The following is a 22,013-nucleotide window of genomic DNA, read 5'->3' on the forward strand; positions in this document are numbered from 1 at the left end:
CATCACGTGTTTTCCTGATGGAATTTTTATCACCGTACCTGAATCCGTCGGGCGATAAAACAATTTGAAGAATTCAATCAGCATAGAAAAGTATTGCGAGAACATGGTAAAGTTAATGACATTACGGAGAATCAGTTTGGACCAGTTTAGGTTCGCAATTAATAGAACGATCGCGTACGAGTCGTATTACTGTCAATTAACCGGGTAACAACGGTCCGGCCGCGTTTAATTTCTGCGTTCGATGCACCCGTCGCGTCCCGCGATGTCACACAAAGATGACGATGATCTCTGTCGCAGTTAACGAGCCAACTGGCAACGAGCTGCCGATATTAGTGGCGGTAATAACAGTAATTCAGCCACCGAGAGGGGGAGAGAGAGAGAGAGAGAGAGGGAGGGAGAGAGGGAGAGCATGACGGAAGGCAGAGTGTGTTTAGCGAAACAGGACGTTCGGTGCATTAAAGTTCGCGACACGTCGCAGGAAACGTCTTCGTGACACACGTAACGTTACATAATGCAATGAACGATGCGTCTGGCGCAACATGACCGGCGCTCGTTCAGCAAACGGCAGGTCGTGCGGTCGTGACGCGCGACCGATCGCCGTCCCTAATTGCCAATTTAAAGTAATCAGAGTAAAAGGAGCGAACGTCTGGCCAGCGCCGGGCTATAGAAACGACCAGGGAGCGGGGCTTGATCATTAGCGCGGTAACAACGGCCCGTGTAAATTAATATCAAACGGACTTCGAACCGGAATCCGCCATTAATGACCGTCATTATTCCACGTGGAAACCCGTGGCCCCGACGACGCCCGTAAATATTTTGACAGACACATGTACTCACTGCACCAGCTTCTGGATCCCCAGACTCTGCAGAACCGTCGGTAACGAAGGCAACGAGTAGCAGAGCGATAGTTCGATGCGAGGATAATAAAGTGTGGACACCAGGCAGGTCTCGTGTCGCGTTGTCAAACCGCCCAACGTGATCGCCTGCCTCGACTCGGACGAGTACGTGCACTCCGCTATCAGATGATCGCCCTGAAACAAAACGCAAAAGCTCACGGTCACTACGGCGGTGTTTTATGAGCCGGACAATTTAAAATCAATTTTTACAACCGACGGGCTCGCTCGCTCAAATTTATTGACACCGCCGCGACCAGTGTGTATTTTAGACCCTTGTCTGTTGCTAGATTAGATCTAAACGAGAGAAGAATTCTTTGTTTCGAACGTTTGATAGTTTTTAATTGATCAGCTTGGCGAACCTCTCTGCTGATTTTCCTATCAACTTAAAATCTATTTTCACGACTGGAGGCTCGCTCTCTGAAATTTATTGACACCGCCGCGACGAGTTCGTATTTTAGACCCTTGTCTGTTGCCAGATTAGATCTAAACGAGAGAAGAATTCTTTGTATCGAACGATCGTATAGGAGTAACGTTTTTTTAATTGATCAGCTTGGCGAACCTCTCTGCCGATTTTCCTATCAACTTAAAATCTATTTTCACGACTGGAGGCTCGCTCTCTGAAATTTATTGACACCCTTTAGACTCTTGCTGTCCCTGTTGTTAGATCGTTCTGTCTCGTTGATGTTTACCCATTAGGGGCAATATCTTTTTACAGAGAATTACGAACGACGAAACAAGTTAGAAGTGCTAACCGCTGCAGCTGCGAGATGAATCATAAGGCAAACAGCACGACTACGAACGTACTCGTTATCGGTCAGTTTCGCGGCGGCGGCTGGTCGTCATTAAATTACTGTCTAATGAAATACAGAGGTGGGACGGGTCCTCGAAACAGCACCGTCGCGTCGGGGCAGGCACAGCACTCACCGGATAGACCCTGACGGGCTTCTGCAGCTTCCGATACTCCTGATAGCTGGGATCGTAATTGGTGTCAGACGCAATGGGTGGCAGTTCCTCTCCGGACCTTATCTGACGCAATCGGACCTTCCTCCCGAGTTGATGAGTATGCATGACGACGGCGAATATGTTGATGCCGTTGTTGGGGATAGTCTGTCCGGTACAGTTCGAGATGCAATGACCTTCGGAGACCACTTCAGGCTGGCCTGGCGGGATCGTGTGTCTCCAGTTCGGGTCGATGCCGACGCTGAGGATGCCGGCGTCGTGAGTGCGCAGCCGGTCCGTGTAATGCAGACGCAAGCCCGAGCTGTCGGTGATGTCCACCTCCATCTGCGGATTCGTGTAATGCGTTTCCAGCATGTAATAACGCGGGCCCTCGTGCGGGTCCAACGGGTATCCGGCCTCCAACGGATAATTGAACCCCTGCGAACAAAAAAGTCCAGAGAAAAACGCGATTACAAGGCAGCCTCGAGAGATCACCGGAATCGCCGGATAATTGGATCAGTTTTCGGAGCATCGTACGCAGGTGCCAGCTACGATTAAAAGCCGCCGAGATACGGCCCTTAATCGCGGAAATATTTCCATACCCATTTCCATCCCCAAATTAGGGGAATTCGTTTATTTATTCGTGCGGGTTAACGCTGTTAACGTTCTCCGGTTCTATCGCGAGATAGACTCGGCATCGATTCTTGCAGCGATCGTTGCTTATCTCATCGATTCCATGCGTTTATGGCAAAATTGAACAGGCGCGATTTAACCCCTTGGCGTATAATAACGACTTCAAACAAAATTGTACTATGTACGGATATTGCGACAAAATAAAATTCCATTGTTCCTTGAATATTCATTTTCTTTCCTCCACTGTGAAATTATTGAGGACAAGAAAACTCTGATCACCGCAATCGCAAAGAAAATCGCACGACAAGGGGTTACAGCAGTGGACATATTGAAAGAGTTTAAGAATATCAATGTGTTAATTTCAGCCAATTAAAATTTCTTAACCGTTCTAAATGAATAGATTATTAAGGTTACATACGTGTGGGAATATAACTGAAATAGAGGAACTTCGGACCGCAAAGGATTATGTTTGAAGTAGCTTGAAATAGTTGTTTGCGTCTCATGTATGTATATTAATGATTTATTTCCAACATTTCCAGGGATCGTGGGATCGAAATTTCTGGTGGAACCGCGTAAGAGAATATCGTGTGGTCTATTTTCGAGAAGAGGCCTCTCGGTTGATGACCGACTCTTCGAATTGAGCTATTCAGGTCGTCGACCCATTCTCTCTAACCATAGGGTTGCAACGGTGACGGCTTACACGGTGCTCGCTGCACGCTGCATATAATATTACACACGTTATTTCAGCAACTTCTGCCTAATGCGTGCATTATCATTGCGACTACATTACGTGGGGTGTATTAAACGTTTCGGTATCGTAACGGGGAGAACAAATTCGGGGAGAATATTGTACACGAGTAATAGTAAATTCTTAGCAAGCTTTACGATATAATTAGATATATTTTAATAAAACTGGATAAGTAAGGACGGCTTGTTCCTGACGGACTGAAGTTCAACATTTCTATCCTCCCCGAGTCGCATAATTTAATTCCACACGCAACCAAAAATCGGTAAATATTGTTCATCATTTCAGACTTCGATACGTAATCCAGTTCTCCGAAGAAAAGACTCTCAGTACTTCAAAAAAATCCTCGTCTGCAGGGGGTTAAATTACAGCCAAGTGATATGAACCACGTTTCATAGTATACTTCAGCACTATTCACGTTTGCTGTGGCATCGTACTCGGTCACAGCCAGTGATTCACAAATATTTGAAATATTTCAATGCAGTTCCATTTTCCTGAGCAGGTATAAACTTCGGCGGAATGGTTTCTCGCAATTATGTAATTCATTAAATTCAGAAGCGCGATCCGAAAGTGGCCAAACGAGCACACACCAGAAACGAGCCGTCGATAGTATCTCGGACCGCAAACGGTCGATGGAGATCGGGAGATTCAATCAGGAAATGATGGTAAAATTGCGTCGTTCGCGAAACACGTTGCCGGCGATCATACGCCCGCTAATCGCGGAAAATATTGTAATTGTAAACGGTGTAATTGGCGTCGCAAATCATGCTTCGGATAGGGCCGAGATTTGAATCAGTTACGTGAGTAATTATACGGGGCTAAATCACTGTCCGCGAATGTTAATCCGTCGTCGTCGTGGGACGAGCGTAAGAGACACGGGCAAGGGTTCAGGATCAGGGGAGATTCGGTGGGGCGGGGCAGGGGGGGGGGGTGTATCGCGGTAATTCTGGGTTTTGTGTAATGCATACCAATGGGAGCGAGCCGCAAACTCGTTTCTTCGCGGTCGCTCGAAGCACGAACACGTCTTGCGGAGACGGGCCCGGTCGCAGGCCGGTTTCGGTAATTTCATACGCGACATCACGGCGGCCATTTAATTACTCGTGAAACGCGATCCCGTCCGATCGAAAATAACTGGGAAATTTTCGATCCTCCACGGTACCGGGGTAATTAAAACGGGACAGGTTTTATTCCGTTGTTGCGAAGATTACACTCGGAACGATTACAGATCGATTCGATAAATTCGACTGCGTCTACGTAAAATTTGTTCCTCGATTCGCGGCCCACTTCGAACGAGACTCGTTCGGTTCCCTCGCAATCTACTGCCAGCGGAATTATTAAATAACAATGTACCGGCATTAATAACGAAGTATCTTTTTGAAGGATAACGAGCGCCGAGTCTGGCGATGATCGAGGACGTGCAACGAACGTGGAATCGGTTATGGAGTGTTCCGAATCAACGTAAATTCCAGAAATTTGGCTTCGTCACAAGCTTGATTTAATATTTAACAGGCTCTGTATTAGCTCGGATAAAATATTTAACCCTTTAAAATATTCGACTCTGAATCACCGCTAGAAATTGTTGTGGCATTATTTCAAAGAAATTACAAAAAATATTACAAAATATTTTTTACATTACAAAATTTGAATTTAATAGATTACTAAACATTTAAATATTATACGTAGAAGTCAGATCAGTTTCGTATGAATCAAATGAAAATATTGTAAGACGGAAGACAAATTTAGTTTTAGATTGAAACTAGCGCCGAGTGCAAAGGGTTAATAATGTAGACGTCTTAGTACGGTCTAGAAAGTTATTTGTGAAAGTATATTCAAGGTTCTACACTTTCGCAAAATCGATTCTTTGACCAGGCTAGATGAGACCGCTCCCTTAAAGTGGAAAAATGGACATAAAGTAGAAAGTTGCAATGATCGAAGCGGTGCAACGAAAGAGGTAACCGATATCTCGCGACTGCTTTTCCACTTTCCCACTCCTTAACCTACTCAGTATACTATGTAGCCAACGTCGCAGCGAAAATTCCTTTCGAGCGAATACATGACGTCACGTTTCGAGAATTGTCCCACCACTGTGCCAATAGCGGGGGTGACCAGTGACGTCCTGATCCGTACTGCAAGGTTGCGATAGGATCCCCACCCAGGCAACGATCGTAACGTCATCGGATCTAATTCCCTGATTTCCTGAAGAATTCTCTCGATCTTGCATAGACTACGCTATAGGCTCGTGACGTCACTCGGCTCTGGCATTTCCCCCGAATTCATGTAACCACCGCAATCCCCACCACGAGTTGCAAAATTTCCAACAACTCGTGGTGGGAATCGCTAATATGCAACGAACGAGGCCCCAGCGTATAAAAATTCGCCGAAAGCCGACGGAACGGATGACCTACTACGCGAATCCGATAGGGAACGCGTTAAAGCTCGGTGGAAGGTCTGAATGGACATAGGTAGCTTACCTCGGAGCCGAGACTCCAGATGGCCGCGATTGTGGTGCACTGAAAGGACGGCTGATAGCTAACGCTGCCGGAAGATTTGGTCGCGGACTCCAGTTCCGTTTGGTTCCCGCGACACTCGTACAGCGTCATGTGCTGCAAGAAATCGTGGCTTCCCGGTTGTATCACCGGCTCGTACTGCAAACAAGAAAACGAAAACGTTGAACGTACAACAGCCTGAAAACCCCCATCGGTCTGTCCGATAAGGAGAGGAACGATTCCGCGGTCGGCCGCTGCAAGAAGTTAATTCAATAGCGTGCATCGACTTCGTGCATCACGCGACAGGAATTCTTAACGCTTAAACGACTATGACGATGGATAAATTTCGAATCGCGAAGTTATCGGCATCCCGGGGCTAATCTCCTCTTCTCGAGCATTCTCCAGCAAAGAGGGCGCAATGCAATCCTGTCACGTAACGTGGTCACGTTCGATTGACTTCGAGATGCAGTTAGCTCTCGATGGCGGGTTGATACAAACTCCGCCGTACCCGCCGCGTCGACTGACCAGCAAATTATTCTGGATGCCTTACTGTCACGTCGTCAACCGACTCTATCTGCTAGATTGCACGATAATTAACGCTATTTTTTTTTATCTTTCTCTGCGGTGTCAGAAAGTCTTCGCAAAGTAATTTACTCGATTCTCTCGATCTTTGAAGATTGAAAATTCAGACAAAGTGGATTACTGAATCTCTTCCGACTTTACTGACTTCCCATTCTTAGATTCGACCGTGCAGTTTTCGAAAGAAGTAACAAATGCCGAGTCGATAGCCAAGAGGGAAACTAAATCGGCAATCCTTCCGATCGAAATCGAGTATTTCTTTCTCGGATCGGAGCAGCACAAGTGTCTAATCAATCAGGCGAATGGCCTGCTTGAAACTTTGTCATCGAGGCCCGGGACATTCCGCGACGACGGCTATTACGAACAGGCAGAGATTCGATCGGATAGCTTTACGACCGACTGTTAAGCAGAAATAGAAATCGCCTGTCAACGCGTGGCAGTAAATCGAACTCGCGATTTCGTTCGAGCATGATCGCGAGCAGCGTTTGGCCCCGGCGCGTAAACCCCGCGAATCTATGTACCCGGAACACGCGTAAAAATAACAGGATGGCCTATTACAGCCCGGGGGACTCTACGGAGCCGACAGTTCAACGAGTTTCATGAATCCTCGCAGTAAACCGAGTCTGGGAACGACTCGGGAGGACTTCCGCTCGAGAAGGTGCGATCCACGGAGGACACGATTGTTCCCATGCCGACGGGAATCTGTAGCTACATTCTCGGTTTAATCAAGTCTCGATGGGCTGGATGCGTGGGACGTTAGGGGGCGAGAAGTCACTAGATTACTGCTAGGAGAACCTACCTTCACAACGTGGTGTTTGCGATGAATGTTTGGCATCTTGACAATGCGGCACGAGTGCAGCGTGTCCTTATCCATCGGTAGGCGGACCTGCAATTTAATTAATCAATTGGTTAATCAAATGCGTACGCTTCGACCCGGTACCGTTGACATTCTCGCAAATTAATCGGCGGCCCGGCGCTAAAGCCTTTTCATTATGCACCCCTTCCATAGTTTCGAACTAACTGAGTCGAGACTCTCCTGATCGCGAATCTTTGGAGAACGAGTAAGCTTGGATAGGCTCGGCTATGTCGACTGCCTCGATGAGCTCCTTGCGAGGACTCGGCTGACCCAGTTTTCGTCGGCGGAAAAGAAGAGGATAATAAATGATAAACGCCGGTCGATCGACGCTGTTTCGAAGCTGGACTTATTCCATCTTAGTTAGTCGAACTGTGCTGGTTTGCGGACGTAAACGAAACGATGAACGTAACGAGAACAGAGCATATTATTAATGGTCATGGAAAGATACTTAAGCATATCAGTTTTAACACTAGGTTTACGGAGCACTAAAAGCGACTATTTTGCATTACTTCATAAAAATAAGAAGAACGTGCTACCCACATTTTTAGCAATATTTTAAAAATAATATATACCCAAAGAAATAAATTTGCTAAATGATTTCTTATGTATGCATCCTTAGAATCTTAATAATATTAAATTAAAAACATTAGAACCCGTCATTTTGACGGGTCCCGTAAATCTAGTGTTCAGATATATTAACACCTTGACTGTCACTTCTAATTTCTTGAATAAAAGTAATGAATGGACTGCGGATTTTATACATTTATGACGAAAAATGAGAATATCAATTTTTGTATCAGTTTCGATTACATGTTAAGGAAGAGAACGCAGACAACGTTTGCCTAAACATCCGCGGAGTAGCTGTAATAAATTTCGTCCTGTCTATTTCTATATTATGAAATGATGATTTGACGCGACTATCGTGTGTACTCGTGTGACAGTCGACGTGTTTACACTTTCCGACTGTGTAATTTTTCCAGCAACAATCTGGCGTAGCATTGTACTCTTTCGCCATTTGAATATTCCGTTTTCGAACAATTTCACCGTTCTATCCTTTGAACTCGAAGAAAATTCGGGTTGCAGAGGGCTGAAAGGAAAGCTCGGCGCTCGCGCAGCAAAGTTACTATTTTAGTGGTTGTGTAACCATGAATAATCGCTTTCCGTTCTAACCGGACCTCTTTGATACACTTCATATCTACGTCCGTGTCTGATCTCGCTGAATGCCCGTATGAATCACAGTTGCAGAGAGAGAGATTGCTTTCCTCCGCGTCGAAACGCCGAGATGAAACGAATCAGACCCGGACAAGGGTGCGGGAATGCTGTCGGCCGTGCACGCGCCAGGAATTTCGTTAATGCTTTCTCAAAACTTCCCCGTGTGTGCAGGGCCCCTCCCAGCACAATGCGACTGCCAGTGAAACACCGGGGAATCTGTCTATGCGCGCTAATGGAATAACTCGGTATTTAGCCAGGTACAAGATTACAATCGCCCGGAATAACAGTATCCAACTGTTTTTCTAATTGCGACCGTCTTCGGCCGAGTTCCGCGATTCGCGTGACAATGTTCATTCTGTCCCCGATTTTCGGGACGCGAACCTACTCCTAAACGAGCGGAACTATTCCCGCTCCGCGAAATTAGATCCGCTCTTGTTTTCTTTCGCTGCTCGAAGCGGACCCGGTTATAGCTGCGGTTGTATAGTTGTTCCAAAAGTTTGAATTATTTTGCTTAGAACTATTTTCTCACTAATTTCAATCGCGTTATATTTCTTCAGGGAGCACACCCAGGTACAGAATTAACCGTTTGCGCTATGATTTAATTTATAACTGCGGAAATTAGAACTTTTTCCCAGGGCATAAAGAGGAAATCGATATCCATCGATATGCACCGATAACAGCTGAACATCGACGACGAATGCAAATTACCAACGTAAAGTTGTTAGCAGGCGAGAGGTTGTGATTCGAGAAACGAACCCGATGTACTGACAGACGTATTTAGGTTCGTCGACGTGCAGTCCACAAATTGACGTTGTCATTGTAGATTTCGATGTCGATTTTTCGATGTCGAAAGAGGCCGAAGGAACTGAGCTAACGTGACGCGTGAAACGTTGTTCGACAACGTCTAACAACAAATTGCCACGGCAACGGTGCACGCACATGCACCGCGCACACCTCCTTGCATTATATATGATTCCGCTCCAAGTTTTCCGACACGTCTAATAGAATAAGAACTAAGCGTGGCCGTCTAGCGTGCTGTTCATCTTGTCATATCCGTTCCACTTATTTCTTGTTGTTGCTCCTCGGCTGCGAGTATAGTTCGAGGAATTCTAGCGCTTGTTCTTCTGTCAGAGTCGCTTGTCCATGCAAAACTGTGCTACAACTGAAAGAAGTTTCACGACTGTCTTTTAATCGGCAGCACCAGTTATTAAGTAAAATATTTCATTTTGTCTCGTCCGCGAAACTTTATTATATTTCAAAGGGATGTTCTAGTCAATTCTTTCTGAAATGAACGTGTCAGAGCACTCTTTGAAATTTACAGCGACAAAGCATAAACTGAACCACGGGGTCCCCGGTAGTCTCCCAGCGGGTATCAGTATCGCCAAGTTTAATATCCAGAAACTATGTCACTGCGATCGATGCAAGAAGACTGTAATTGACGCGTTCGGGGCACAATTCCGGTAAAAACGCAAAAGGAACAGGATCCGTTTGAAACGCGCAACCCACATTTCCCATGTTTCATCAAAAGCGGTCGATGCCGATGGAAAAAGTGGTGTTCCGGTAATGACAGGCACTCGAACGATTAAATAAAAGTATCGATCCCCGTCGTGTTTATTTTAACGTCGTGAAAGATTCCTGTTGAATACAGAAAGAGAGGGAGAGAGGGGGTGGGGAGAGGGAGGGAAGAAAAAGAAAGAAACGCAAAGGGAAAGGTTGGTTCGGGTTGCAGCCGCGGGGTTTCTACGCGACCGAAGAGTCCCGAGAAAATTGCAATTCTTTTTTCGCGGCCGGTACTCCCCGGCTGCCATAAGCCCGACTACGCCGCCGGATTCTCCCACGCGCTTCTGCGAAATTATCGATGTCAAGATTACCGAGAAGGACGACCGCGTTTATTGTTTTGCGGTCGAATATGCTGAACGCCCACGGGCGACGCCGGAGATTTAGGCTCTGTGGCGAGCTGCATTTACGATTCCGTGGCCCAGCATGTTCGAGCGACTTTCCTCACGCGACCGAAACCTTCCCCCCACCCGAAATGTTACGCGAGATTTGCAAAATCATTGGGCCCACTCCACGTGCTCGTCATTTTCGTTTTCCGAATCTCGAATAACTCACGTTTCACCGAATAATCAGGAAATTGGAACAGTTTGCGAATTAATTCTCATTCGATCACAGTTGACATTCTGAGCCTAGAACGAAAGTGTAAAACTGCACAGTCTGATAAGATTGACAGTGATCTTTCACTGGGTTTAGAAGTTCATTTTGATTACGAGATATCCGGATGAACCGAATTTTAGTCTTTCGAATCCAAAAGGGTTAAAACAGCACCCCCTGTAGTACATTTTAAACTTCTAGTTTTGGTTTCATTGATTGAATTACTCTGATTTTGTAAGAATCTCTGGGCTTGATATTTGGCACTCAACGTGTTAATTTGCACCGTAAAACTGCACAGTCTGATAAGATTGACAGTGATTTTTCACTGGGTTTAGAAGTTCATTTTGATTACGAGATATCCGGATGAACCGAATTTTAGTCTTTCGAATCCAAAAGGGTTAAAACAGCACCCCCTGTAGTACATTTTAAACTTCTAGTTTTGGTTTCATTGATTGAATTACTCTGATTTTGTAAGAATCTCTGGGCTTGATATTTGGCACTCAACGTGTTAATTTGCACCGTAAAACTGCACAGTCTGATAAGATTGACAGTGATTTTTCACTGGGTTTAGAAATTCGTTTTGATTACGAGATATCCGGATGAACCGAATTTTATTGGAGTCTTTAGAATCTAAAAGGGTTAGAACAGCACCCCCTGTAGTACATTTTAAACTTCTAGTTTTGGTTTCATTGATTGAATTACTCTGATTTTGTAAGAATCTCTGGGCTTGATATTTGGCACCTAACGTGTTAATTTACACCTCTTTGCAAGTGGAAAGCAGTTGACAGAACTGTTACAGACGGAAATCAAATTTCCCTCGCAGTCTACTCGGCGAAGACATACCCGACTGAATCAGAATTTGCATGATAGTTCGCGGTCCATTCACAAGTAACCTCGGTGTATACTAATTGTCGACGGGAACTTTGTCGATTAAAGCTCGCTTCTTTATGCGACAGATGGTCGTAAAGCGGGATTCTTGGACAGCTGTAGAACACGTTTGCTTGGGCTTCTTAATTGCAGATTTTCGAGAACGCGGAGGAGAATTGAAAGCGCTGGAACGTGCGATAATAAATATTGTTCTAAAATATAGAAACGGAAACCTGATAAGCGATACACTCGACGATGTATTCAATGGTGTCGATCGGTGTAGAGGTCTGCGTGGCGTATTGTTGCGCGTGCGCGTGCTGCGAATAACGAAGTTACGGGAAATAAGGAAGAATACCGTTGAAAATGGCATTCGGTTCGAATAAACAGCGCGTTCGACACAAACGAATTGGAACTGAATATGCAGATGAGGAAAGAGCGGAGCGCGGTCGGTTTATTTTCGCGAATTCATCGCGAACAAACGTCATCGTGCGAGGGATTCATGGCGCGGCTCCCTCTTGCCCCCCCCCCCCCGGTGCGTCTCGTTTCTTGGAACGAGAAGGGACGATGATAATTATCCTCCGGGTATGCCGCGTTTCGCGTGCAACGCGTTCAAATGGGAGGCTCCTTTTGAAGCGCGGGCCACATAAAAACGCGGCTTTATGCTGCCCGACTGGCTCACTCGCGCAGCCACTTCATACTTCTTTTCTGTTCCTCAGCTCGACGCCAACTTTTAGCCGCGCTTTCGCTCGCATAAACGGCCAATGTCGCGGCCACGATCCCACAACAACATCCGACCTAGACGTTCCGGATCCACTCGGACTGCCAGCCTCCAATACCGGAAAGAAGATTGTCGAGCATCCGCGATTCAAAACGAACACCGTTCGATCGAACTAGTTCTTGATGATCGATAAACTCGACCTTTTCTACTGAAACTGGTTCTGAAACGACGAATTGTGATAGAATGATAGTAAGCGTACTACCGCGTAAAGCTTAAATTTGAACAAATTAAACTACGCTTTAATTTATCGTGTTACCGATCGAAGATCTTTGTTGTAAAACTCGTGTGAATCCTGATTTTGAGAATTGTTCGATTCTTGCTTTAAAATCTATGAAACCTCGACGAGTATAATTTTGCTAAAACGTGGACCTGTTCGGTTTTTACAGTAAGCTCACGAATTTTTTGTACAGAAAATCCTTGAAAATTTTATTGAATATTACTGCTTACCAGGTGGAAATATCGTTTAGCTAGCAGGCGACGCCGACGTTTCAAGAATTTCCTTTGACGAAGAGACACGCGTTTGACATTATTCTGAGCATAATTTTCGGTCGTGAGACTATCGCCGACGTGAATGTTTCAGGAACGATTTAATCGGCAAATTTAATCTGCGTTCATTTTGAAGATTAACTCGATTACGTAATAGATCCGTAGATGTACAGTTGGAACAATTCGGCGACCCTCTTAAATCGGAACCATTCAATTAGTAATCAATTATCGAACGGGCCCGATTGAATTACCACACGAAAGCAGTAATCAATTCAACCGGTGAAATATTCAAGAACGATGTTTTATTAATACTTTACCCAACGGCAGTTATTTAACGGTCTTTCGAACGTTTACGGTCGTCTCCGAAGCGAGAGCGTTCGTAATCATTGGCTAGCAGATCATTTCCGATATCATAATCGAATAACTTTAAATCTAAACTAATTCCACTATATTTTGACATGCACCGTCTGTCTTCATGGACTCAAACGCAGTATCGCAGTAGCAATTATTACAAGAAAAAGTAACGCAGAAAATTCTTATTTCGCACAAAGATCCGCGCAATCATCGGCGCAGCTCAGACCTCTTTCCCCGAGAAAAGACTGCGACATCCTTCCAGCAGATGAAACGCCAAGGATATTCGCCAGAAGTTGGCGCGATGTCGCGATAACCGCGTTGTCGCTCGGCAAAGAGGGAACGCGAATATTTCGGCAAAGGCGTCGGGGCGCAATCCGCTGCGAGCGTATTGCGGATCCGGGGCCTCGTCAACGAAGTTTTCGTCCCGATTCGTCGCCGAGGATGGTCCGCGGAAAAAAAGGTATCGTTGCCAGTCGGCGAAAGGGAGCCGAATGAATGCAAACCCGTCCTAACAAGCCGGCTCCTCTTTGTGCCCGCGGACATTCATATTCATCGCGGCGCGATACAAAAGTTATTCGGCCGGCGCGGAACTTTCGCGTACGTAGTTAACGAAGAACAAGTGGCATTCGCGCAACGAAAGAAAGTAAGAAGAGGAGCCCCGACGCCGACGCCGACGCCGACGCCGACGCCAGCGACGACGCCGACGCCCGGTAAGATAAGCGCGAGCACGCTTCTTGGCAACTTTAACGTCCTCGTCGACGAACATAGACGCGTTGCGTTGCTTGCTTCCTTCCTTCCTTCCGACTTCCTTCCTTCCCTTCCGCCAAGACAATTAAAACCGTGACTTCCGACGCCTGTGCCGCGCCCGGAAGTTTCCGCGACCAGGCGACGTGTGTTCGAGTAATCGGCCACGGAATTAAGAAGTTCGCGAGTGCTATGTTTCACGAAGATGGGGATCCCGTACCTTGGGACCAACACGGACGAAAACATCTGACGAGGAAAATGTATTCCAACGAGAAAAAGTTTCGGATCTCTTGCCAAATAAGCGATGGAGACGAATGGACGAGTTCTCTTATCAACTGGCTGAGAATTGCCAGTATCTAACCACAGGTAGTTAGGTTACGGAGTCTACGACTCTAAATGGTACGAGTTTGCGCATGTTGCCTCTAATCGCGTACCCTCTATCGAAAGCGACGCTGAAGAAAACTTCGCTAATTAGATTAAGGCATCGACGATGTACGAACTGAAGAGATGACGCTTTACCAGTAGAATTACTTTAGTCGGAGGAAGAATGCTAATATGTTTATTGTAAGTTGGCACCGCTATTTTGCTTACTAGGCATGTTCAATAAATGTCCTAAATGAACGGAATCTGAAAATAATGAATTTCGAGAAAACTTCCGCAACGCCAATTTCAATTATTTTACAATGAAAAGAGACAATGTCGGGCTAGCTGTGTCGGGTATTGGCAAAGGATCGAAAAAGGCGTTTAAAAAGCTGCGAGCCCGAGATCCGACGGGGGACAAACAATTTCATCGCGGACGTGTATCGGAGATATAAAAGGCGAGAGGGGCGTGGAATCGTTTCATTTGCCGGGCGAACGAGTAATTTCTTTCCAGTTCGGAGAAGCGGTAATTTGTTACAGCGTGATGAGCACCGAAACACCCGAGCCCCGGCCCGGCCCGGCGAGCCCATTCGATGTATAAATTGTAAACAGATCTGATGAAATTAGCGTCGTTCGGTTTCAACGGCGCCGCGCACCGTCCCCGTAATTCCAATTTATTATTTCGTTCCTGGTTTCCAGATAACGCCGATTCTCGACCCCTGGCTTTCGGTTCGTCGACGCTTCCATTACGCGACCCATCGACACGCATATCGCTTCATTGAATTGCTCGAATTGAAGAACGAGAACGACGAGAAACCGAACCGACGATTTATGGTATGCGAGAACATTATATTTCACGGTTAGGGCGTAGCCACGGCGTAAAACTTTCGAGAGAATTCGACGTGCTGGCGAAACGGGAAATATCTGAGAAAATCTCGGTAACCGGTAATTTCCACCAGAAACGAAAGTCATGATAAGTACCAAAAACTTGGGTGGGGGGGGGGGGGGGGTTGTAAAATTTACTCTGACCACAAATTTCCCGGATTTCACTGGCCTTTGGAATTTCAAATTTCCGCGACGCTGGGAACGGGAAAGACGATAGTTGACTGAATATGTGCGTTTTCATCGTTTCTGGCCGCGCATTTCCGTATTTACGAAATGCGCTCTGTTTTTACGATCGGACCGAGACGAGGCTTCCTCGACGAACGTCGTCAACGGGAAATATTTCGGAATCGAGCGAAGCACGAGAGAACATTTTCCCCCCTCCCATTCGCCGGTTGATCGATCCTTTTCCTCCGTGTACGTGACGCGTAAATTCCCTGCAAAAGAGGGACACCTCCCTTCCGATATAAACTATAAGCACGGGCCGGCAGCCCGTGGAATTAGCATTGTCTGATCCGGACGATAGCGTCGACCCATAATCTATGACCCGACGACTCTAATGAACGAATAGTTTTTGCCGGATGTGACCCGGTCAAGATTTATGCCGTCATAAATTCGGCGCGCACAATGCTCCGCGGCTTGCATCCGATAAAAATCCACTCGCGCCGGCCTAAACGTTAAACGGGTTCGAACATTCATCTGACGCGCGCGCTCACGGATCCAGCCACCACCCACCCGGGGGTTGATGGCGGTGGAAACCACCCTCTGCTGCTTTCCAACCCCCCCCCCCCCCCCGAAAACCGTGTTCGCGAGGTCGCTCCGCTCGATCGCGAAACAGAAGCGTGACTAAATCGAACGGCGCGGAGTATCGCGGCCGATGCAACCTAAAATCTGGCCGCCTTCGAGTGTCGGAGCCAACGATCCGACAAATAATGGGGGCGAACAGATTGCGGCCAGAAATCGACGAGCATCCGCCCAACGAAATTAGCGGCCATGCGGCGCAATTGTGTTAGGGGGCCGGCCGCGAAACGAAAACGCCCGAGGCGAGACCGTACCACTCGTGCGATTCTTTCGACATCGATGCTCTTTGTTCGTGGAAACTGCGAACAGGTTCGCGGTGACAATTCAGCTTAACCCTTAGCACTCGAGTGGTGACTCTGAAACACCACTAGAAATTGTTGTGGCATTATTTCAAAGAAATTACAAAAAATATTACAAAATATTTCTTACATTACAAAATTTGTATTTAATAGATTGCTAAACATTTAAATATTACGTGTGGAAATCGCATCACTTTCGTATGAATAAAATGAAAATATTCTAAGACGGAAGGAAAATTGAGTTTTAGAATGAAAATAGCGCCGAGTGCAAAGGGTTAACTCTGTCCGCTCGAGATTGAAACGGTACTGAAAATTGTCATACCGTACTTCGAAACAACGTGATAAAGTTGCATTTGATTACATTGGGTTGATTTTGCCGCGATGTTCACCTCGTTGCTATCCTCGATCATCACCGCTCCACTATAACCGTACCCTTCGCCGCCATTACACAGGGTGTCTCAGGACGTACACAATAATTCTGCTTGTAAAAGTAAGTAAACAAAAACTAATCAAATTTTCTTGATTGGTGCTTCTTTTTTAAGAAAAACGGGTTTGAAATTTCGGTGGATACGTTTGACCTAGCATTCGCTGGAAGTGGAATTGGTCGGTCATGCTCAGACAATGATACCCATAGCCGACGAATTTTAATGTGCGTTGGTACTTAACTTGTTAGATAAATTACTTTGATTTTATGGAGTCTTTCTAGTTGGTATCGTGACAGTCATAGTCGGTCGACAGGAACGCAATTAACCGTGTTATTCGAGGGTGACACGGAGATAGATTAGACACGGAAGAAAGCGTTAGCAGATTTGGGAGGAATTCCATTTACGAATTTCAAAAAATGCATACTGTATTGTTTTAATCAGTGGCAGCAAACATAGATATTGTACCATTCATTTGATTTGGATAGATATTTACCATTTAAACATAGATATTTACCATTCATTTTAATATATACATGTTACCAACATGTAAATTAATGTGCACAGAATGTGTAAAATATTTGACATTTCCGCGCTACCTATATTGTGACGGCAAACTGTACAATGCTCTCCCATTGTTCGATCGAACCTAATTTAACCGGCAAAATATACCACTAGTGTAACATGTAAATACGTGTGTGTGCAAACAAAGCATAACTGATTATATGTATGTACGCAACAGAATAATGATACAACTAACTGTAGGTAACACCAATCAATTGTCGATAAACATTGAATATACCAATAGCGTATGGGGTGACATCCTCAGAAACATTCTAAGAGAATAAATATACTCCAGCGTTTATAACAATCAACCGAGACGAGCCTTCGGAAACGGGAGGTCCTCGCAAGGTGTAAAGGTCTAACAAACAAAAATTCGATAAAAAGTCTGAGACCAGTCTTCAGGGTTATGTACACGGAGATATCCGGCTGGTTGCAGCCCATCTCCTCGCGCCGTTAATATCCCTAACACCCAAAATCCCTCTGAACACCTATACATTAAATTATTACCACCTACGCCGGGGTCTATCATTATGCATACGCAAGTTCTCGGTGCGCGCCTTGCCCGAGTAGTATCCTTCTTCCGCGCGTTGTAATCATATTATGGGATACTCGGCCACGCAATGGCTCGCGTTACACCGTAATTTTCGGCCCACGCGATCCCGCCGGTTTCGCACATCATCAAATGACCGTCGAACCGGACGGGGGAGAGCCGAGAACAAATACAGGGTGATTCACCGAACAGCGGACCCACCAGCAGCGCCGAAAGCAGACCGAAAAATGCACATTTTCAGCTACACTTAAGTGTCGGTGAAGAGACCGACATCGCTTTCTTTTATCGTTTAATGCAAACCGGATGACAAGCAATCCCCATCGGAGAAATATGAAATTTGAGAAGTTAGAAACTCGCGACTGACCGTGGAAGCCTACGAAAGGTTTACGACATATTACTGCTACAGTGAATTCTCGATATATGTCATCAACACGTATCGTCAGGGACACATACCCGAACCGTGTTATGTTTACACTCCTCGGCGTCCGGGTATACTCCGCGGTAGTGGGGATAATTCCGCGACATTTATCACCTAGGCCTTGGCGACATATATAGAGAAATCATTTTATTGAGACACAAGATGGACTCCCAAGTCTTTCTTCCACGCATCGAAGTAAAGTAATAAAGAACCGAATGCATTTTTGCAAAGCTCTCTCTCGAAAATAACAGAGAAGTCTTTATCGCGAATCTTAACACTAGGTTTACGGGACCCGTCAAAATGACGGGTTTTAATATTTTTAATTTGAAAATATTAAGATTGTAAGGATGCGTAGATGAGAAATTATTTATGAAATTTATTTCTTTGGGTATACATTACTTTTAAAATATTGCGAAAATTTTGGGTAGCACGTTCTTGTTATTTTTATGAAGTGATGCAAAATATTCACTTTTAGTGCTGCGGAAACCTAGCGTTAATGATGTTTTGATGGCGGCACTGTTTTTGGGTCCACCGGCGAATCAGCAGTATGCAGAAGCTGGAGGACAGGGTGTGAAGGGCTGAAGTGAGGCCGGGTGACGGGGTTGCGTCGCATAAGGATAAAATACAGCGGTCGCGGGTAATAATTGATCGTCCGGTAGCCGTCCGCGGACGTGGATAAATGATTCCGATACGAACCTGCTTGTTCAATATGTCCCACGTTTGAAGCGACTGCTCGGCTTCTTGGTTGCGCGAGCTCGGCCTCGGCTGCGAGTCCCTTTGCACCAGATAAAGCGGCCTCGAGCCCCGAACCGCGCCGTTAGCGGGCAAAACTCCGGCGGCCGACGCCGGCTCCTCCTTGTGATATTGCCAAACCACTTGCATCGTGTCGTTCTGGAACACAAAGAGAAAACGATAGTAAAGTCAAGTCGAGTCGTTCATTTTTGTTATCGAGAAATATCGATAAGGGCGGCTTACGGAAGCACAAAGCACCGCCTTTTATGCCCGGGCTTGCTATAAAAGTCGAAGCCTTCGGGTAGAAGAGGCAACCGCGAAACGAGGAAAAGAGCGAACGAGAGAAAGGGATCTCTCTCTCTCTCTCTCCCTTCCCGTATCCCCCACCCTCTCTGTTCGTGCTTTCACGTTCAAATTCCGCAGGAATATTCTCGAGACACTGGGCGAAAGGACGAACCACTCGACCGAGAATTTTTAATTTAACCCTTTTTATTTCGCAATATCCGCCCCCCCGGCGGATCTCATATTGCAGTGTTTCGACGAGGCCCGCCCGTAAGGGGAGGAAAAGTTAACCCGTGTCCCGTTATCGAGGTCTGTCGCGTCCATCGGCCGAGCCAAGGGTGGACCTTATTTTTCAGCCATTGACATCGAGCGGAATATCGAAATATTAAAGTTTTGTACTGTTTGCTTCCTTAACTCGCGCATAGTCAGATTAACTAAAACCGAATACAGTGAATTCTCGATATATGTCAACAACACTTGCCAGACATACCCGCGGTATACCCCGCGGTAGTGGGGATAATTCCACGACGTTTATCATCCAGGCCTTGGCGACATATATTAAGTTTACTCTTGTACCATTTAAATTCTAAAAATAAAATATGTAATCACCCTTTCATTCCACAACCTCTTGTCACATTTTTGACAAACACACCGTCACTATAAAATTTCAGCGGTTTTTCATTAAAATACTTTTCAATGGTGAATAATATAAACATATCCACGGGACGAACTTATGGGACGACCCGATATATAGAAAAATGACTGTAAAATATCGCGCATATGCGGCACGCATTGTTCCACAGGATCCCAACAGAATCGAAAGGATTAAGGATCTTGTGAACAAAATGTCGAGAAAGAAATGTTCACCGAGTTATTAATTACGGTCCACCGTGGGCAAAAGTTCGATCGCAACTTTTATTTCCTCGGGCCCCGACCGACTAAAATGGAACCGCCGTAAGTTGATTAGCGGCCGGCACGTAATAGAGTAGCGAATAACACGGAATCGAATAAATCGTATTTCGAAGGGGGCCACGCCTGGCCGACGGTTATACATACATGCATGCATTAGCCACGAGCCGGAGTCGCTCGCGTGGAATTTATCGCGATTGGATTATATCGACCGGTGTGAAATTAGGTAGACCCGGCCGGATCTATCTTTTCCTCGCGATCCTTGAAATCGACACCCGAAGCGCCCGGCTCGACCGTGAACAACAGGATCCGCCGTAATCGAGCTGAAATTAATTAATCCGCGCTTCGATTGCGCCCGGTGCTCGAGCTCAACACGTGAAGAATCGATTGCCAGAAAGACCGATCGAGCGTTTATGAGAGATCGCGTAAGCGTTCTGCCCGGTAAACATGGCGCCCGTTGATACAAGTTTGCGGGACCATGAATTAGGGGGATACTCCAGCTTTATGTCCCTATATTTACTTGTCTTTAATATTCTGTGGACTTTTATTTAGCATGACTCTAAAATCGGTGCTGAGAAGAAGAAAAATATTGGAAACTCAAAAAATGACAGCACTTTGGGTATAAAGAGTTTTCCGATTCACTTTTTGATTTTGTGACGCTGTAAAAGTTAGAAAGAAATTTATTTTGATTGCAGTTTCCACGATAGCCGTGCACGTACCGAAGAGATATGAAAAGTTTGAGAGATATCGTAGAAACCACGTCAATACACAAGTTTAAAGTTCGCAATTTTTGTGCGACACTAAATGAGCTATAATTTCGTTATTTTAAAATTAATTTTCATTTTGTATGGCAATCCACAGTCCAATAATACCTAAGAATGTGCGAGAACGAAAGACTCGGTTGTTCCAGTGGAAAAAATTTAATCAATTATTTCCGCACAAAGATTCTGAAGTCGGGACTTCTTATCCACTGGATTTTCGGTCCTATCCTAGCCAATTCCGCGCGATAGGTGTATTTACTCGGTACCTGGCGCAGTTCCAGCCGCGAAACACTGTACACGGTTGCTTTCGTACGGCGGCCGACAAATTAGCACCGAGCCCCGTTCCCGCAGCCGTTCCGATGAAATCGCGTATAAAACCTGGGCTATCCATCCCCGCCGCCGAAACTCCACTTACGGATAACGTCGGTTCCGAGGCTCGAGTATCATCAAACAGTATTTTAATAATCCGCCCGGCAATTTTGTTGCCGTCGAATGTATTTACACGCTGCTCGAGAATACATCAAATGCCGAGAATCAAAGTATAATTGGAATAGTTTAAGCCCGAGTTAAATTGGCTTGTCGAAGAAAAAAACCAGCGGGAAACAAGTCCAGGTCCTGTTACGTTCGTTGCAATATTCTCTGCAACTACTTTTCCCCGGTGAAATTTTAATGCCGCTTAACTCCTAGCTTACGGAGCTTTGCCAACCTAGTTTTCGCGATTCGAGAGCTCCTTCGTTTCAGGGAAATTCCAAAGAGACCGAAAGTCGGAGGAGCTGTGGACGCGAATCCAATTTTTCTGAAAATCGCATTCTACAAATCTTGTCTCTTGTTATAATCCCTTCATAAGCCACCCTCAAAATCTGTGAAATATTAATTAGCAAAGTAAGCACCTTACGCTCGACCTGTTCTAAAATTCAGCAGGTGTACGCCGCTCGTGGAATGCGCAAAAATGTTTGAAATCTAGCGGATGGTCGTAAATTTCGACTCGGATGCGACGTAGAGCGGTGTATTTTATCGAAAGAATCTGGCGCGGCAAGAATCGGTATCAGACAGAGGGCGGTTTACAAGCAACAACTTGCTGCGAGCTGGCCGAATCCGGCCCCGCTTTGTTCCCGTTTAATAAATATACCGACGTGTCTGGTTTGTTCACGTGACGCCAGCCAGAACGTTCCCACGCGAAGCGTGAACGGGCGAGCAATCAATCCGGGGCATTTTCATCTCCGAAAGTTTTACGTGCAGGCATGCCTCGGGGATCAATTCCGCGCCGTGTGTACCGATAATCTGTGTCTGTCGTGCGGCCGCACAGG

At 45.8% G+C, this 22,013-nt stretch overlaps 1 protein-coding gene and 1 long non-coding RNA gene across 2 annotated transcripts in view; both read right to left on the reverse strand.

Annotated features, from left to right (window-relative positions):
- Positions 1-22,013, reverse strand: part of LOC143353601 (uncharacterized) — a 120,843-nt gene that overhangs the window by 96,306 nt on the left and 2,524 nt on the right. The gene's annotated exons all lie outside the window — the stretch shown is intronic.
- Olf413 (DBH like monooxygenase olf413) overlaps positions 1-22,013 on the reverse strand; it is a 253,276-nt gene that overhangs the window by 3,376 nt on the left and 227,887 nt on the right. Inside the window, exons 4-8 of the mRNA XM_076786999.1 lie at positions 18,719-18,913; positions 7,078-7,164; positions 5,685-5,858; positions 1,821-2,273; positions 838-1,031 (exon numbers count right to left, since the gene is read on the reverse strand). Coding sequence (XP_076643114.1) covers positions 838-1,031; positions 1,821-2,273; positions 5,685-5,858; positions 7,078-7,164; positions 18,719-18,913 — 1,103 coding nt within the window. The remainder of the gene's footprint in view (positions 1-837; positions 1,032-1,820; positions 2,274-5,684; positions 5,859-7,077; positions 7,165-18,718; positions 18,914-22,013) is intronic.

This window comes from Halictus rubicundus, chromosome 4 (assembly GCF_050948215.1).
Source record: "Halictus rubicundus isolate RS-2024b chromosome 4, iyHalRubi1_principal, whole genome shotgun sequence".
NCBI classification, from domain to species: Eukaryota; Metazoa; Arthropoda; class Insecta; order Hymenoptera; family Halictidae; genus Halictus; species Halictus rubicundus.